Raw genomic sequence first — 18,239 nt, 5'->3', positions numbered from 1 at the left:
TTTCCCCAATCTTCTTCATCTAAAAGCATTACTCTTTTCTTACACCATAATTCATAATTCTTTTCTGAGTCCTAAATATATTCTTCTACCTTGTATCACACTTGTCTGTGTTTTTGTCCTGCCTCTTCTCTCCTCCTTGAGGACAGACATTCATTTTCCACTTATGTATCTCCAATGTCTAGCATAGTGCATGACACAATGTAGGTATCTGATATCTACTTTATGAATTACTGTTGAAGTGTGATTTTTAAAAAAAACCATAGAATGGATTACAAAACCGACTGTAGAGTCTCCAATCTAGGAAACTGCTCCTTAGGAAATTGTCAATGAGTATTTTATTAAGAAATCTTAAAACCACTTCTAAATTCTCTCCTTTCTAAGGTGATCACTCTGTTAACCACACAGTGTTTTGTATTTTCTTCTAATTATTTCAAATGTCATCTACCTTTATTTATGGAGTACTCAGCATTTGCTGGTTTATTTAGAACTGAGATGGGGTGAGGGGTTTACATGTTGGATGATTCATGTATGAAAACAGTAGAAACACAGTAAAATGTTGTTGACTGATTGAATAAACACTGAAATCTCCCTGGAAGAGTCAGGGAAAGGGGGTTCATCTTGTGTCCTCTTTGAAGTGGTTGAATTATGAAAGAAGGAAAAAGATGTTGACAGACACCAGCAACAATTAAGTAGTCACAAGGAGTGTTACAAGAAATGTCCAGCAAGCTTGCTGATTGACACTTATTCAGTAAAGGGAATTTTCTTTTTTAATTGAGGACAATGGACTTAAAAATCAGAAAGATTTTTGTGCTAAAGACACCTACTAGGTATGTGAGTCTGTAAAAGTGATTTCACCGCTCTATTTCACCACTAATCTCAGCAGGAAAATGGTGTGGGTTAGAATGCTGGCCTTAAAGCCAGAAAGACTAAATTTCATGAGTTCAAATCTGCTCTTAGATACTTTCTAGATGTGGGCAAGTCACTTAACCCTGTTTGCTTACTTATCTGCAAAATGAGCTAGGAAAGGAAATGACAATCCACGCCAGCATCTTTGCCAAGAAAACAAATCACAAAGAGCTGGACATGACTAAAACGACTCAACAACAATAATATCTATTATTTTGTTTATAAAATGAGGAAGGCGAACTCAGTGGTCTCTAAGGTCTCTTTCAGCTCTAGATCTATGATATGATTTCAAAAGTGTTGAAAGGGGCATTAGAAGGCATCTCACTCAACCTCTCCTCGTAAGCAAGACAGTATTCTATTCCACAGCATCTCTGGCAGTCAACCACTCAGACTTCTTGATTATCTCTAAACAAAGGGGCTTTACTATTTCACAAATGCAACTTATTCCACAGTGGACAACTATAGTAAGAAAAATCTTCCTAATAATAAAGCAAAATTTGTCTTCTACATACTATTAAGAATGTTTTCTTTATTTCTCTTGGATTCTCTAGTTTCCTTCAGAGTTCAGCTCAAACATCATTTCCTATATGGAGCTTTTCTCTCCTAGTATCATTTCTCCAGAGTCAGGAAGACTTACTTGAACTTAGAATTCAAATCTTGGCTTCATATACTTCCTAATTGTACTATACAATACCAACACATAGTCCTACATTGGTCCGGAGCAGGTCCCTTAACCTCTGTTTGCCTCAGCTTCCTCAACTAAAGTTGATAATAAATAAAAAATAAATAAAAGGAATAATAATTACATCTATCTCCCAGGGTTGTTGTGAAGTCAAAATAATATCTATAATGCAGACTGCAAAAATGCTCTTTATACTTTTTGAAATTCCCTTCTTTTTGAACAACAAAGTGACAGTTTTCTATTTTCATTTTTATGGTTGCTTCTACCATTTTTCATAATATTTCATATCAATGAAAATGATTCTAGAATCATGCCAGCAAGTAGGACTTATGTAAGGCGACTGAAAAATTTCTCTTCTCACTATCTCTTCACTTATCTTGGCTACAATCCCTTCTCAATGTGATCTTAACCGTTCCAAACTCCAAAGGAATTATTTTCCTTATTGGGGGAAATTAAGGAAATAACAGGAATTGAGTAGGGCTGCAGTCTGTCATCTTTTTTTTTAAATCTTAATATTTTTTCTTTTCACAGCACCTAGGTTCCCCTCTCTATTTTTCCTCTTTTCCCCCTTCTTAGTTATCACTTTAAAAAAATTTTTAAAGGTTTTTTTTTTTCAAAAGAGAAGGGAAAGAAATTCAGCAGAATGAATCAACACATAAATCTGATGTTTTAGGCAATGAATGTTACATATTTATGGACCTCTACTTCTGCAAAGAAGTCAGGAAAGACATCTTATATCTCTTTTATCAGACTGTACTGGTGCTTATTCATGTATCTTTTCATGTTTCTCATGGATTCGTGATGCTCATTATTTCTTTTTAATTCTTATTGGTCTTTTGTCTTTTACATTGCTTAAATTTCTCCTAGTATTTCTCCCCTTGCCAATAAATCATCATATATAAAAGAATATTTTAAAAGAAAACAGGGAACAAGAAAAAAATCAGCAAAAACCAACAATACATTGAAAAAGTCTGAAAATACAGAGAGTGTCTCACACTGTGGCTCTCTCCCTTTTGCAAAAGAGGGACAGAATCTTCATGTCTTTTCTATATGACCATGCTCATTCCTTACAATTTCACAACTTTCTCTTTAGAGTATTTTGTGGTTGGTTGTTTTTTTTTTCCATTTACATTGTGGTAGTCATTGTGTGTATTATTTTCTTGGCTCTCCTTACTTTACTTGGCATAATAACTTCATGTATCTCTCCATGCTTCACTGTATTCACCATTCTCATTGTTAACATAGCAGTAATATCTCATTATATTCATGTACCATAATTTGTTTAGTCATTCTGCAGTGGATGGGCACTGACTATGTTTCCAGTTCTTTGCTACCTAGAAAAAAAGTATTGCTAGAAGCATTTTAGTATGTTTGGGGGTAGGGGCAGGAGATGACTTTATTTCTATGAATGACCTCGGTGGTGTATATACTTAGTAGTGTAATCTCTCAGACACAAAGTATGAATCTTTTAGCCACTTTCTTGGCATAATTCCAAATTGCTTGCTAGAATGGTTGTACCAATTTACAGCTACTTTGTGTCAACTCAACACTACACCATCTTGTCAAAGAAATAAACCTATCTCTTCCTTTTCTTCTTTCTATGAATAGCATTTTAAAAGTCCTTATTGTCTTTTGCATCTGATGCATCTTCTATCAATTTATGATACAAATTAGGCAAACTAAAATTAATTCCCTTCTTTTTTCAGACATGCATTTCATAACCTAAGTATACTTTAATGTCTTCATTTCAAACTATCCTTTACAAGAAAAAAAACTATTCTGTTCTTCTAGTTTTAAAGGAGATAGCCAAGACAACCAGAAACTTTTGTTGTGTAAATAGATATGCTAATTTAAAAGTCCAATAGATCACAGTGAATGAATGAACTCAGTGTTGTGTAATTTTGAAGGCCATTCTCATAATGGTTTGATTATATGCCATTAAAGTTATTTTTAATTTTAACAAGCTCCATGTTTTCCCATAACAGCTGTCACCTTGATATAGAATCCAACTGAAGGGTCTAACCCTTGTTTAAGTAATAAATGAGTGACTTGTAAACCATACCCTTTTCTCCATATTCTTTCTAGAAGACCTTAGATTTAAACTCATGCCAAACATAAGGTGAGGTTTCAGAATAGAATCCAAGATAGGCATTTTTTTTTTGAGGTTCCATTTGTTGAAGAGAATGACAGACAAGATGGGAGGGAGAGACAGAGGCAGAGCCAAAGACAGACAGAGTGAGTGAAAGAGAGAAAGGGAGATAGATAGATAGATAGATAGATAGATAGATAGATAGATAGATAGATAGATAGATAGATGTATGATAGACAGACAGAAACTTTAGAATCCCACTGCCTTGACTTTAAAATTATTGGAGACTCCTACCCTTCTCAAGCAGTACATACCGTAAAGATACTATATATCACTTACTGACAAAGAGGACAATATTGTTTACAATTTATTTATTTATATGGTTCTGACTTGCTATGATGAAAAGGCATCAATGAATTCATATAACACTGGGGGCTGCTCTGGTCTATGATAAAGTGATTATTATTTTCAAGTAAGGCATAAATAGGGAGCTAAATGCTCAGCAAAGATACATACTACTGTCAGAGAAAGCATTCTGCTCATTGTTCAAAGGAAAGGCAGATACTTTATAGATAAATTTCAGAAAGAAGATAACAATTTCTGAAGATTCATTATTGTAATTGGCCCAGTGAGCAATGGAGCAATGGATGGTAGGTATAAGCAAGATCTTGCATACTGCTAATAATGACTTGCATGCAAGAAGTGGCACAGAAGTTATGTAGAAAAAAAGATGCACAGAAAAGGTGAGTCAGTCAAGAAGCAAGGGTGAGAGGTGACTGACAGAGAGGATGACTTGGGTCCTGCTCAGGGAGCATGGAAGAGTAAAAGATCTATAAGAAGGTCTCTAGCATGTTGTATATATTCTCTAAGGAGGATCGATGGGACACCATGGACAAGAGGAGCACAGTAATAGATGTGTTACTGTTTGCTCCAATCAAGGGGCTACTGGCATTTGTAAGACTATGGATCCATTGAAGTATTTAAGTTTAGGACCTTAGGATGTCCCATATGAGGGCTCAGCTACAGACTAAGGCTTCTGCCAAGCCAGAAGAGGGTTTTTACAAAGCTGAATGAAGTTGGAAGGAGATAAAAAAAGAGGCATGTAGTAAGTAGAGTTGAGATGAGAGGTGGCAGTGTGATAACTACATTATGAAAATCTTCAAGTAATTTCAGCAAAAATATACTTAATTCAATTGGTTCTTGGATAGGAATTTATAATATCATGAAGTTTGAGCTGGAAAGGACCAGAGAGAACATCTTGTCCAATTTCATCATTTTACAAATGAGGAAACTTAAGTAATTTAACAAAAGTGATTTAAATAAAATAATTTGCTTTTTTCAAATGGTTAAATGCTGAAGCAAGGTGTAGTTTTCTTTCAGATAAGATTTGTTCTGATATCTCCTAAAGATTCACATAAGGTAAAAAGTTCAACAACTCTCATACAGCAAGAAGCTAGTATAAACTCACTATTAAAAAAAATGACAGTGGAACAAATAGTCATTTCTATTTCGAAACCTTGAATAAGTTGATTAAAAACTACTTCATAGCTTTTACGCTGTTGATGAGTAACTGATAAGGTAATAATTTAAAATGTGGTTGCAAAACCAGAAGATAAAATTAACTTATTTAAAGAATGGTGAACAATTAACTGTATTTCAGGGACATTAATAGTGGTCAATAAAACTGCCACAAACAATAATAAAAATGCCTCATGTTTTTAAACAGCAGGAAAGACGACAAATGGACACAACAGTCTTGAAGTTTTTTTTAAAAAAAGAACAGATTTAAAGGTATGAATATTATACAGTCAAATCTATATAACAAACTTCTACTCTAATCAAAGTCTCGTGTCACTTTGACAAACATCATAGAGATATTCCAGAAATAGGAATTAATGGTAGTCTTAATTCTAAGGAGCAACTATGCCTGCTGTCATTAAAGAACTTTCCCATTTCCTAGCTGGAGGTAAGTTAGGCACAAAAATGATCTTTAAAAATGCAAAGTAAATCAAAATATATTAAATGGAGGGAGGGATAAAAGGGTGAGAAGAGACAAGTATTATTAAGTGCTTACTATGGTCCAGGTCCTGTGCTAAACACTTTATAAAGAATATTTCATTTGATAAAAACCCTGTGAGATAGGTGGTATAACTACTCCTGTTTTGCAGTTGAGGAAACTGAGACAAACAGAACCTAAGAGACTTGCCTGGAGTCAAACAAATAGTAAATGTCTAAGAGTGGATTTGAACTCAGTTTTTTCTCACTATATTTTGCCCACTGTTGAAGGGGAAATAGTCTTAAGTAACAACTTGCGGACTACCTGGTATTCTTGGTGAGTTTCCCCATTTTTAGTGGATGACTCTGAAAGGGATTCTTTAATATAGATCATGACTTCTAGGTCCCTTCCAACTCTGAGAGTCTGAAATATCATTTTGAAATGACTTGTGATTTTAATCACCTCTTCTTGTTGTTCAGTTGATCTCTGTGACCCCATTTGGAGTTTTCTTGGCAAGACAATGGAGGGTTTGCCATTTATTTCTCCAACTCATTTTACAGATGAAGAAACTGAGGCAAACAAGGTTAAGTGACTTGCCCAGGATCACAAAGCTAGTAAATGTGCAAGGCCACATTTGACCTCAGGAAGAAGAATCTTCCTGATTCCAAGCTCAGTGCTCTATCCAATGCTGCCTCTACTTATATTTATCACTAAAATCTCTCCAACAGAGGTTTCAAAACTCAAAAAGAAAAAGCCACTAAATTATATATAAGGATCATTGTAGGCTAAATAGTGAAAACCATATATTAATATTTTCCATTTGTTATTTATTTACTATGTTAAATATTTCCCAATTGCATTATAATTTGGTTTAGGCACAGTTCTGAGTGTTGCTGGCAGGTCAGTATTTGACACCTCAGTTCCTAAAGCATTATAAGGTTTTCAAAGTGCCTACCTTACAACTTTGGGCATTGAATTAAGAGGTTTTAGCTACCACCTTGAGGAAGTAACATTTTTTGTTAAAATTGAAACACCCACTCAGAAGTGGGGCGAGTAAAAAAATACTGTGCTAAAAAGAAACACAATTTAATAGTCTACAACATTCTAATAAAAAAACATGCCCTACGGGAAGTACAAGAAAAGTCAAGCATTGGTCAACTGGGTAAACACAGAATAGAATGATGGCATCCATCATGGAGTACAGATAAGCTGTGAGACTCAAAGATTCTATTTTTTCCCCTACTATATATATAATTTTTTTTATTTTGTGTTTTTGGGGGGGGTAACTATTTTATGTTACCTACATTTATAGATTACTCCCACTTCATGTGAGATTTCTTGTAACAGTAAAATATTAAATAAAACTAATCATATGGTAAACTCATCTGAAAGTACATGCAACATTTCATACCTATGGCACACCCTGCCTCTCTCTTAAAAAAAAAAATGAACAGAAATACATCTTATCTACTTCCCATTCTCCACCTGATTTGGAAAAAAAAATGATTGTAACAAATATTACTAGTCAAACTAAACAAATCTCCCCCAGTGGCTGTTTGTACTACTCTTATTCCACACCCCAAATTCTTCACCTCTTTGGAATGGATATTACATTTCATTATCAGTTCTCTGGAATCATGAATTGCAGCTTCTAGAAATAGGGTCTAACTCAGTGGCTTTCAAAGTAAATAGTGGGTCAGGAGTGACTGGTCACCATACTTGAAGTAATTAATACTTAATAGACTGAGTCATAAGATCAGGGAGCATGAAGAAAGCAAGTTGTGGTTATAAAAGGGTACAAAAGTAGGTTGCTTTTGCTTCCTGGGACAAAGGCAGAAAACTATAATAAGAAAATAATATATTTTTTTTATTTATGTAGTAGTCACAGGCCCATTTTTTGGCCCAGTCAAACCAGAATAAAAAGCAGGAAAATTATGTGATTAAATTTTCCAAGAATACACATTTACCTATACATTGTCAAGTAATGAAAATTACCAACTCATAGAAGGGAACCTTCAAGATCAAGGGTATAACTTAGTATTCTTCTCATTGTCCAAAAGAAAAACAGCTCTGCCATAGATGGGAAGGTTTTCCAAATACTTCTATCTATAGAAGGCATTCTTCCTCAATGATATCCAGAGTCCAATCCTCTTATTTTTATAGGAGGAAACTGAAGTTATGATAAAGAGGAATTCCTAAAGTCACATAGCTAATAAGTATTTGAGGCAGTTTTGGAATTCAGGTACATGGCTCAGACATTATGTGACAGCTGCCAATTTAAAAGCCTTTATCAAAAGAAATCAGCAAATTTTAATTATGTTGGCTTTGGCTTTGGAGGACAAAACATAGCCTCCCATTTTCAACCTCTTTGTTACAAAGACAAAGAAAAGGAGCAGAAAAAGAGTTTGCAAGTCACCCTGCCCATCAGTTTTTCACAAATCAAAGAGGATACAAAGGGAGAAGTAACTTTAGCATAATTTAAACATGCAATATACAATAGTTATTCACCATTTTATTTTAATAAACCCAGTTTTCCAAGATGCTTTCCTATCTTACCTGACTGCTAGAATGTGCATGGGTTGAGAACGCTGAACTTTCTGTTTCGGGGACACTTGCTGCTGGAGGGTACTTGTTCCTGAGGTGGGCAGCTGGCTGCGGTTATGTTGACCATTTTGAAGGAGGGGGGCAGTTTCTGACTGCATGCTACATGTAGAATACAAACTTTCAAACGAGGAGTTCATGTCATTTACCAAAGCTTCCAAGTCCACGTCATCATCTGGAAACAAATGAGAAACAAAATTAAGGTGACAAAAGGCAGTTCATTCTGTGGTCAAAGGCACATTTCACCAAGAAGAAACCAGAGTTATTTAGCAACGTGGGATGCTGGGGAAATCAGCTTCAGTTTCCTCATCCATAAAGCAGGAATAACTCCTACCTCCCAGAGTTCATGCGGACTATTTGTGAAGTGTATACTTTAAATTTTCAAGTTATTTATATACATGCTAGCTACTGTTGTGATTATTGTTATTAATTGTTATATGTTCCAGGGTTGGGTCTGTATTTTATTTATCTTTGTTTCTCACTACACAGATACACTGAAGTGTGTTTAATAAATATTTCTTGAACATATGAACACTTGTTGAAAGAAATGATCAATATGCAGACTATGAAATTAAAGATTTCCTGAACAAGATCTATTATTGAAGGTTGAAAACTGAAAGCAAATTAAAAAATAATATAGGATAATTTTATCCATATGTTTCAGGAAATAACATGAAAATTTCCCTGGAGAAATGGTTTCAAATTGGGGAACAGTGAGGATTTGGAGGCAGACACCTTGGCTCTTAGCCAGGAGAATTCCAAACCATCCTGCGTGGGGTGGTTTTCCTAAAGCACGAGTCTGACCATCATTCTATTCCTCTATTCTATAAATTCCAGTGAGTCATAAGTCTGTAAGGCCAAAGACAAAGCCCGTTTCAAACTTGCCTGTCTAGCATTATTACACATTATTCCTTTTCATATACTCTATAGATTTTTCCAAAATGGCCTTCTTGCTGCTCCTCACCTGGACACTCCAATTCTTCAAAATAAAATGTGCTTCTTTCTCATTTTCACCAGATTTCCTTCAACACTCAGCTCTAAGGCTATCTTCTACATTAAGCCTATGCCACCGTGTTCTACCTCTCCTACTGAAGCTGCCTGGCATCTGTCTGACATATATTTAACAAGGTGGTGCACCATAGTTGATAGAGAGTCTGCCTTAAAGCCAGGGAAGCTGAGTTTGAGTCCAGCATCTAACATACTGGCTATGTGATGGCACACAAGTCAATCTCTTAAAGCTCTAGAAATGTCAAAAAGACACTGGTTGGGGGCATCTAGGTGGCTCAGCAGATAGAGTCAGGCTTAGAGATTGGAGTTCCTGGCTTCAAATCCAACCTCAGATACTTCCTAACTGTGTGATCCTGAGCAAGTCACTTAAACCTCAATTGCCTATGCTTTCCTCTTCTGCCTTAGAACCAATATAGAGTAAAGATTCTAAGAGGGAAAAGAAGGGTTCAAAAAATACACAGATCAAATGCAGTCTACAACACTTAAAGACTACCTGAACCAGATTAAAATGGGACTGGGAAATATTTAATGAAAAAAATACAATAAAATGAAAATAATATAAGCTGAGTCAATATGCAGCCCACAGAGTCTTATATATGATCATTATCATCACAGATTGAGCTTCATTTTGTTAATCATTTTATGTACATCTTTGTAGTCATTGTGCTTACTGCTTTCTTAATTTATTTCATCCCCATTAATTAATTTATATATGTATATATAAGAAATGACAAATGTAAATATATGTATATATATATATATTCCCATGTTTCTCTGAATTCTTTATTTTTGCCATTTCTTATAGCATAGTAACATTCCATTCCATTCATGTTCCATAGCTAGTAAAAGCCATTACTCAATTTAATCACAATTTCCATTTTTGAGCTAAATCAATCCCTACTTTCAATTTCTCCCTTACTCACCAGACTTGACTTCAAATTACTTAACTGTTTCTTAAAAGTCAGAAAAGTCACAAGAAGGATGAGGATCTCAACTTGGCAGTGTTATGCTAAAGAATGCACCATAATTCCAAAAGAAAATTTCTAAACAATTTTCAAAAATAGCTTGAGCAATTTTTGTTTAAGTTAAACAAATTTAAGTTAATTTAAACAAACTTATCTTTGGAATTGTAGCTATATATTATATCTATATTGTGTGTGTGTGTGTGTGTGTGTGTGTGTGTGTGTGTGTGTGTGTGTGTGTGTGTGAGAGAGAGAGAGAGAGAGAGAGAGGTAATTTTTCCCATCCAAGTTCATGATGCCCAGGTTGAGAACCATTGAGAGAATGGAAGTATTTTCCTTCATCACTGCTTATTATAGCCTTTATATGTGTCCTCTATAAGAAGAATTGAGAAAATGAACTTTCCTACTTTAAATGCAGGGGAAGGGGGTCTATGGGTATGGAAAATATCATTATCAAATATGGTATCAAGGTGGGGAGTTTTTACCTTCCTCTTTTTAAATTTTTTCTTCATTTATCTTTATTCTAAATATCTAGAATATCTTTATTCTAAGGCTAGACTGGCCAAGGAGAAAGGCCATAGAGGTATATTCAGAAATGGATGCAGAAACTGGTACAAACTGGCTCTGAGAATAACTCTCCACCAGGAGTGCCAAGAAACTTTTAAGCAACGATGGCACCATTAAGGTAAGTGATTGATTATCTCCAAAGCACACTAAATATTATTTCTAGAAGGTACTTTGATTTGAGGCAGCACAGTGACATCTAATTATTACATGCCTTTTAAGGCTAATATTAAAATTAGTTTGCACGTTCTAAGCACCCACTTATTCTAAGAATTGCCTAGAAAGCTGCTCAACAGCAAGTGAAAACTCACCCCAAACAAGAAATTTGTTATAGGTAATCCACAAAGTGAGAAGGGAAGATGGCTGAGTAGATAGAAGGCAAGCCTTGATGTCAGGAAGTCCTGGGTTCAGCATTCTGCCCATTGTGCCACTTTGTCGTCACATAGGGGCTATTTCTCTTTACTCATAATAATGTCTAAGATCCCTTTAGCTACTACACAGTTCTTTACCTGAGAAACAATAGAGGGTTAAGATGAGAAGATCTCCAAAGTCTCTTCTGGTCTAAATCCTCAATCCTGCAATTTATGGCTTCTGTGGGCTGAGTAGTAACCAAACTAGTGCGGCCAGCTCTGAACTCATAAACAAGTCCAGCAATTCATTTAGCCTGATTGACTGTCACTGAGATGAATTTTTTTTGTCAAATTATTTAATTGTAAGGTCTTAAGTACTTACTTAATAACTCGTACTGAAGAAGATTGTAAAAAACGAAAACTTGGTTTATGATTCTCACTTGAATGCAGATGACTCTTAAATCTCTAACTTTATGATGCAGAGGAAAGCGAAAGCATGAAAACAGGATCCCCAGAGACTTGTGATAATATAACAATCGCACTAAAAGGCAAAGGATTGATAACCATCTTAGGACCTGTGTGGTTGGGGACCACAGAGGTGAAATGTGTCTCCTATACATCACTGAATGTGGTTGATATTTTGACTGGCTTTGATTAAAAAGTTTTCTTTGATACAAGGAAGGCAGGGAGGAAATAATCATGGTGTAAGGCAACAATCTACCAAAACAAAATTTAAGTTAGCTCCAGCAAATTAAAAAACAAAAATAAAAGACCTTTAACTTTTAGCCTCAGTCTCATCTCCTGAGTTTCAGAATCATGTTTCCAATAACCTGCTAGATGTCCTGTCAGCAGCTCAAACTCAATGTATTTAAAACCTGCCTCAACTCATCCTCTTTTCTGAGGACTACTCTTATTACTTACTCCCTGTATCTGTTGGCAGTTCCACAATTCTTCCTGTCAACCCATGCTTGTAATCTCAGTCATTTTTGACTACTCCCTCTTTGACAGCCCTTATAAGTCACTTGCAAAGTCCTGTCCATGCTCTCTCCACAATAATCTCTTGCATCTGTCCTCTCTTTATCCCAGCGTCTAGAGTCTCTTTCCTCTCAGATCCCAGATTAAAAAGGTTGCCAGAATAATCTATATATACTATTATTCTGAATAGACCATGCCATTATTTCTTTAGAGCCTACCCAATAGGGTTCTCTACATTTTAGCCTGATATTCAAGCCCTCTTCCTTCTAAACTTTTCTATCTTACCATTTTGTTCCTATCGGTCTTCCTAGCCTTATCTTATACTAACAGCTCTTCATCCTTTATGATCCAACAATATACTGTCTAACCTACATTCCCTGAATACACTCCTCACTCTCCTACTTTCACATTTGTGCCTAAGCTGTACTCTTCATCTTGAAGACGTACAACTTCATCTCACAGTTCAAAGCCCCCAGTTCAAATGTTACTTCTTCCAATCATTCAAACTTTCCCTAAATCTAGAAGTGTGGTCTCCTGCTCTAGGCTCTCTTTAACACCTATAAATGGGTGGAGAGAAGGTTATGACTGAAGAGTATCATAGAAAAATCTTTCATGTAAATATTCCATCTCTAGTGAAAATAAATTTAAATGAACTGTTCTAGCGGATCCACCATGATCCCTTTTAACATGATTGTGTAACTGCTGTAAACTTCAGAAACAAAATCTGTTTCTGTTCAGCAGAAAAGCCACACAGTTTTAGTCCATTTTTAGTAACTCAACATTGGGGCTAGTAAAATAGCATATAGCTAAAACCAGAATTAAAAAAAAATAAAACCTGCTTACTCAAAAGTTCAGACAAACTTTTTATCTGTATTAATTTGCCAAAATTGAAATTCAGCTTTTTTTGAGTGATCATTTAAGTATTGAAGCTGGGTATTACAAAAGGAAAAGATGGCATAATGTAAGAACCATCTATTTTAAATGTAGGAAACAAAAAATGTAAGATTTTTGCTCTCTGATAAATATTGATGTAACAGATTAACGTCCAAAGCCAGTGTAAAAAGCTTTGTTTGGCATTTTAAAGCCCTCCACGACTGTCATGGGTGCCTTCTTACTTTTCCTCCTACTGATGCCCTCTACAATCTAGCTACATGGGACCATTGGTTTCTCTGCCATGACATTCTTCCTTCCCTTCTTTGTGCCTCAGACACTTACTATCTCTGTGACTCTGGGCAAACCACTTAATACTGTTTGCCTTTGTTTCCTTATCTAGCTGGGGAAGGGAATGGCAAACCATTCTAGGATCTTTGTCAAGAAAACCCAAAATGGGGTCATGGAGAGTCAGACATGACTGGACAACAACTACCAACAACAGGAAAAAGATGAACAAGAAGACCAGAAGAAAAAGGAAGAAATAAATAGGAATCTTCATTTGCAAGGGAAGTACCTACAATAATGAAGGCTTGGATGCATGTTTTAAAGTATGTAGTTGACAAACATCTTTTAAAAGATTTTTTTCTATGTAGATTTTAAGATTACAACATCCATTTAAGGGTAGCACGTTAGAGCTAGCTGCTCTATAGAGGCAATGAATAAAGACTTGAGAGATCCACAGGAACTTTTACAACTTGATGCAAAGAAAGCTGATTCACTAGCATGTACACAAATAAAATTCAAATCCAAATTGATTGAAAAACCAGTTGCAGATAAAGGAGGAAACACATCCTACATTGTTGCATATGCTGTCAAATTTAGCTACATTGCTTTTCAAAAAAACTTTTGCGGTTTTTGTTAAAAAGGAATACTAAAGGGGGCTACTATTTGAGTAATCAAATGTAATATAAAATAGGTTATAAATAAAAGTTATTCATTAGGAGAAGAAATACGTGGTGGGTGAACACAAATTTTAAAAAGTGGTTTGGTATAATGGAAAAAAGGCTAGAGGGGGGTTTGGGGAGAAGGAAAGAACATGAAACATGTAACTATGGGAAAATACTCAAAATAAAAATTAAAAAAATAAAAATAAATAAAATCACCATAGACAAAAAAAAAAAGAAAGAAAAAAGGCTAGACAAGTAAGAATCAGGAGATCTAGGATAGCCTAGATGCAAATCATGGGTCTGATACTCCCTAAGTGTGTGACTATGGGCAAGCTGACTGACCTGCTTAAGCCATAATTTCTTTATCTTTAAAATGATAATAATAAGACTGTTACTATCTATACCATTGGATTATTATAAGTATAAAATGAGATGAGATTTTTGTAAAGAGCTTTAGAAAGCTTAAAGTACTTTAAAAATTGCAGCTATTATTTATAAGAATAGTAGTTTGGGATGTCTGAAGAGTTTTTCACAGAGGCATATTTTAGAGTAGGAATGCTTCTTAGTAGATAGAAAGATATACTGCTATCTCCTGCTTTTCTTGTCACCAATTATTAACATTAGGCTAATTTACTGATTTCAATATTTGGGCCAAATACTTTAAATTCATGTAGGAAGAAAAGAAGAAATTTGACATTTGGATTTATTAAAAAAAAAAAAACTTGGAGTAGTTTTTCCCACAGAAACTATTAAAACAATAGCATAATATACTCGGATTATAGAATGTTAGAGATGGGAGAGAAACTCATGAACTGGTCCTGGATCTGATTTAATAGAAAAGGAGAACAAGGTCTAGCAAGTGACTTTGACCAGGTTACAGATAGGAAGGGAGTAGACTTGCTTGTGATTTAAAAGATAAGGGAAAATAACCAGAGAGGTTAAGGGATTACTGTGCTCCCAGATTAAAGAGTGAGTTAGGGGCAGAAATGACACCAGAGGGGCAACTAGGCAGGATGGTGGATAGAGCTCCAGGCTTGGGAGGATCTGAGTTAAAATACAGCCTCAGACATTTTCTTAGTTGCTGTGCAAGTCACATAACTCCAATTACCTAGACCTTACTGTTCTTCCTTGGAATCATTATTTAGTATTGGTTCTAAAACAGAGGGTAAGGATGAGTTGTTTGTTTGTTTGTTTGTTTTTTAATAGTTCTAGAACCTAAGTTTTCTCACATTTTTTTGCTATGCCATATTGTCTTTCCTACGTAAAGGTTTTCTTCTCAAGCACACTAAAAATAGAGAAATGTTTATTTGAACTGCAATTTTTACACATTCACACACATATGCACAAAAACATCAGAGATGTGCTACACTGAAAATATAATAACAATAATCCCATATTTTCAAATGGGTCAATTAAAATTCATAAATTTGTGATAATTGAAACAACAAATAATTAAATACACTGTAATTATACATCAGCTTTCACCAGTTCAAAAATACTTGTTTTAAGGTATGGCTAAACTGGTCCTAATGGGCTTAAACACTTGACTCACTTGTCTTTGGCATAGCACTGCTTGTCTGTCATTTGGGGGAAAAAAATGCAGAATGCAGCTGTGCAGCTTCCCCCCTGAGCTAATTCAAGCATAGGCACGCCCTCATTTCAGGCCTGAGACACTTACAAAGGAGGTTTGTTCCCCTTTTCGCCTCTCTGGCAGAAAGACTTCATTCATTTCCCAAAAACAATAAAGTTTTGTGGGTTGTACATGAAAGCTTTCTTAACAATCAATTCTCAATTACCCACATGCGGATTATCCGTTCCCTGAATTATCTGTAAGCACTTAAAAAAATAAATCTCAGTCAGTTGGACTGATTCTAGATCATCTCATCTACAAAATAAGGAAGGGGTTTGGGTAGATGAAATAGTTACTCCCCAATTAGTTACTTTTATTTAATGTTAATCATTCTCAACATACCTACCTCTACTTCAACCAACACTGAATTCTCTCTTGAATAAAGAGGATTTTAAGCAAAATTCAGACAACAAAGAGAAATCAACTGATATGTGCTCAAAGAATGTAAACTCATTTTAATATTAGTCTAAGTAAAATTTCAAAATAAGTTTCATACCAAAAAATGTAAACTGAACTATAAATTACAATTTAAATGGTATTTATCTGTTTCAGGGCAGGGAAAGAGCCTCCATTATTCCTTAGTGTAGACAGTTGGGATTTTGCTATGTAATCTAAACCTCATTCTGTAAATCTCACTTAAAAGTTTTATTGTCATGCTTTTAATCTGTGTCTCTCACACACACATTTTCTAGCTTCTTATTCTAGATTGCACCATTCATTGCCAAAGATGGAAGGGGACAACGCAATTATCTAATCCAGTGAAATCACTAAAATACTATCTGCCTTGGATGAACTGCAGTGCTCAATCTTGGCCCCAAAGAAAAGAGAAGGAAGCATAATTCTTACTTTGGGTAGGGAAGGAAAAGGTAAATATTATGAAAATGTATCTGTGGGTGTGTGTGTATATATATACACACACATACACATATACACACATACATAAAATACACTCTGTATATGTATATGAGTGTATAGATATGTATGTATATATACACACATTTACAAATAAACTCATACACATATATTACATATATTCTCTTCCTCCATTCCTCTCTCTCTCCTCCCACCCTATTTCCCCCTCTCTCCCTCCTTCTCTCTCCTCTCCCTCCTTCTCTCCCTCCTTCTCTCTCTCTCTCTCTCTCTCTCTCTCTCTCTCTCTCTCTCTCTCTCTCTCTCTCTCTCTCTCTTTCTCTCTCTCTCTCTCCCCTCCCCCATCTCTCCCTCTTTCAGCTACTTTACTGAAAGGGTTTTTACATTCTAACTGGGAGACAAGAGGTACCTAAAAAGTCATGTACACAGTCCATAGAAAAGATGCAAAGTAAAATTTTCCTTTGTTACAACAGAAGATTCAAGAAATAAGAAGTAATATTGGTAAATAATTCACATAAAAAATGTTAGCACAGATGCTCCGTGAAAAGGGGCTGCTTAATTTTTGTCTCTGTATCTCAGTTTTCTCCTACATAAAAACGAAGGGGCAGAGCCAACTGTGCTCTTGGACACCTTTTGGGTCTAAAAGTTGATTCCCCGTGACAAGCAGAATGACTAGCATATAACAGGTATTTAATAAACTTTAATGATTGGTAGATGGTAAAAAGCAAAAAAAACTAGAAAAAAGTTACAAATTGAATGTGGAGGAAGAAATCATCTAAATCCTCATTTTAGAGATGAAAAGAATGAGTTCTAGGAGTGAAATGACTTGTTAGTCTCACAGAGATTCTGCATGTGTTTAATCCTGTAGTATTCTTCCTACCTGAGCCACACAGACAACCCAAACAATTTGCTGAGGAAACAAAAATGATATTTCAGGGAAGCTACAAAGTCCTGGTTAAGTGAGGAACTTCAGAAAGTCCCTGAGGCATTAATTAGTACTTATAAATATTTATCTAAACAGTCATTAATGGTTACTTGGCTAATGTGAGCTTGGTTAAATTCTAATGAGGATTGATAATTGAATCCTCAGAAAAAGGTTTGGAGCTTGATTTTTAAAGAGATAAAACTTTATAATTTAATGTAGTACCAAAGGAATGAAGTTTCTGAAATATTCACAGCTCAATGAGAAGACTCAATGAAATAAGAACAAATTATCTGGCATATTATGATTTATGCTTATTTTTGATGATATAAGAATTTAGGTGCAACCAAGAAAAATGCTTAAATATTCAAATGGACTAGTGATCTCATCTCTCCAGTGATACTGATTGTAATCCATTCCACTATCTGCCCATCCTGTGTGACTCTTGCCCAAAATAATAAAGGATTCGCTCACAACATTCCACATGTATGTGGTGCTTTGAATGTAGGCAGGGATTTTTCTTCCCTCAATCTTTTTTTTTTTTTTTTTTGGGGGGGGGGTAATCAGCTCTTAGTACAACATCTGACAAAAAATGTTTATAAATGTTTGTTAGCTTGACAGCTTATTGGATCCTCAGATCAACATCTCCTGTAAGGCAGATGTTACTATTATTCCCATTTCCTAGATTAAAAAAATGAAAACTTAAGAGTTAAGGGACTTGGGCAAGGTTGAAGTAATACATGAATTCATGTCTTCCTGAAATCAAACCCACTATTCTTTTCTTGTTCAAGCTTCTTAAATGTACATACAAACATGCGTGCAATTTGGACCTGTAATTTCATAAGTATACATACTTATAGGAAT

General features: G+C 35.1%; 1 protein-coding gene across 2 annotated transcripts in view; it reads right to left on the bottom strand.

The window, feature by feature from the left end:
- Positions 1-18,239, bottom strand: part of GRB10 (growth factor receptor bound protein 10) — a 217,748-nt gene that overhangs the window by 101,663 nt on the left and 97,846 nt on the right. For both annotated transcript variants that reach the window (XM_044671364.1, XM_044671442.1), the window contains exon 4: positions 8,230-8,449. In XM_044671364.1, the coding sequence (XP_044527299.1) occupies positions 8,230-8,449 (220 nt within the window). The remainder of the gene's footprint in view (positions 1-8,229; positions 8,450-18,239) is intronic.

The sequence above is a fragment of the Gracilinanus agilis genome, chromosome 1 (assembly GCF_016433145.1).
Source record: "Gracilinanus agilis isolate LMUSP501 chromosome 1, AgileGrace, whole genome shotgun sequence".
In the NCBI taxonomy this organism is placed as follows: Eukaryota; Metazoa; Chordata; class Mammalia; order Didelphimorphia; family Didelphidae; genus Gracilinanus; species Gracilinanus agilis.
The sequence above is the reverse complement of the archived record's forward strand: the minus strand, read 5'-3'. Positions and strand labels throughout refer to the sequence as shown.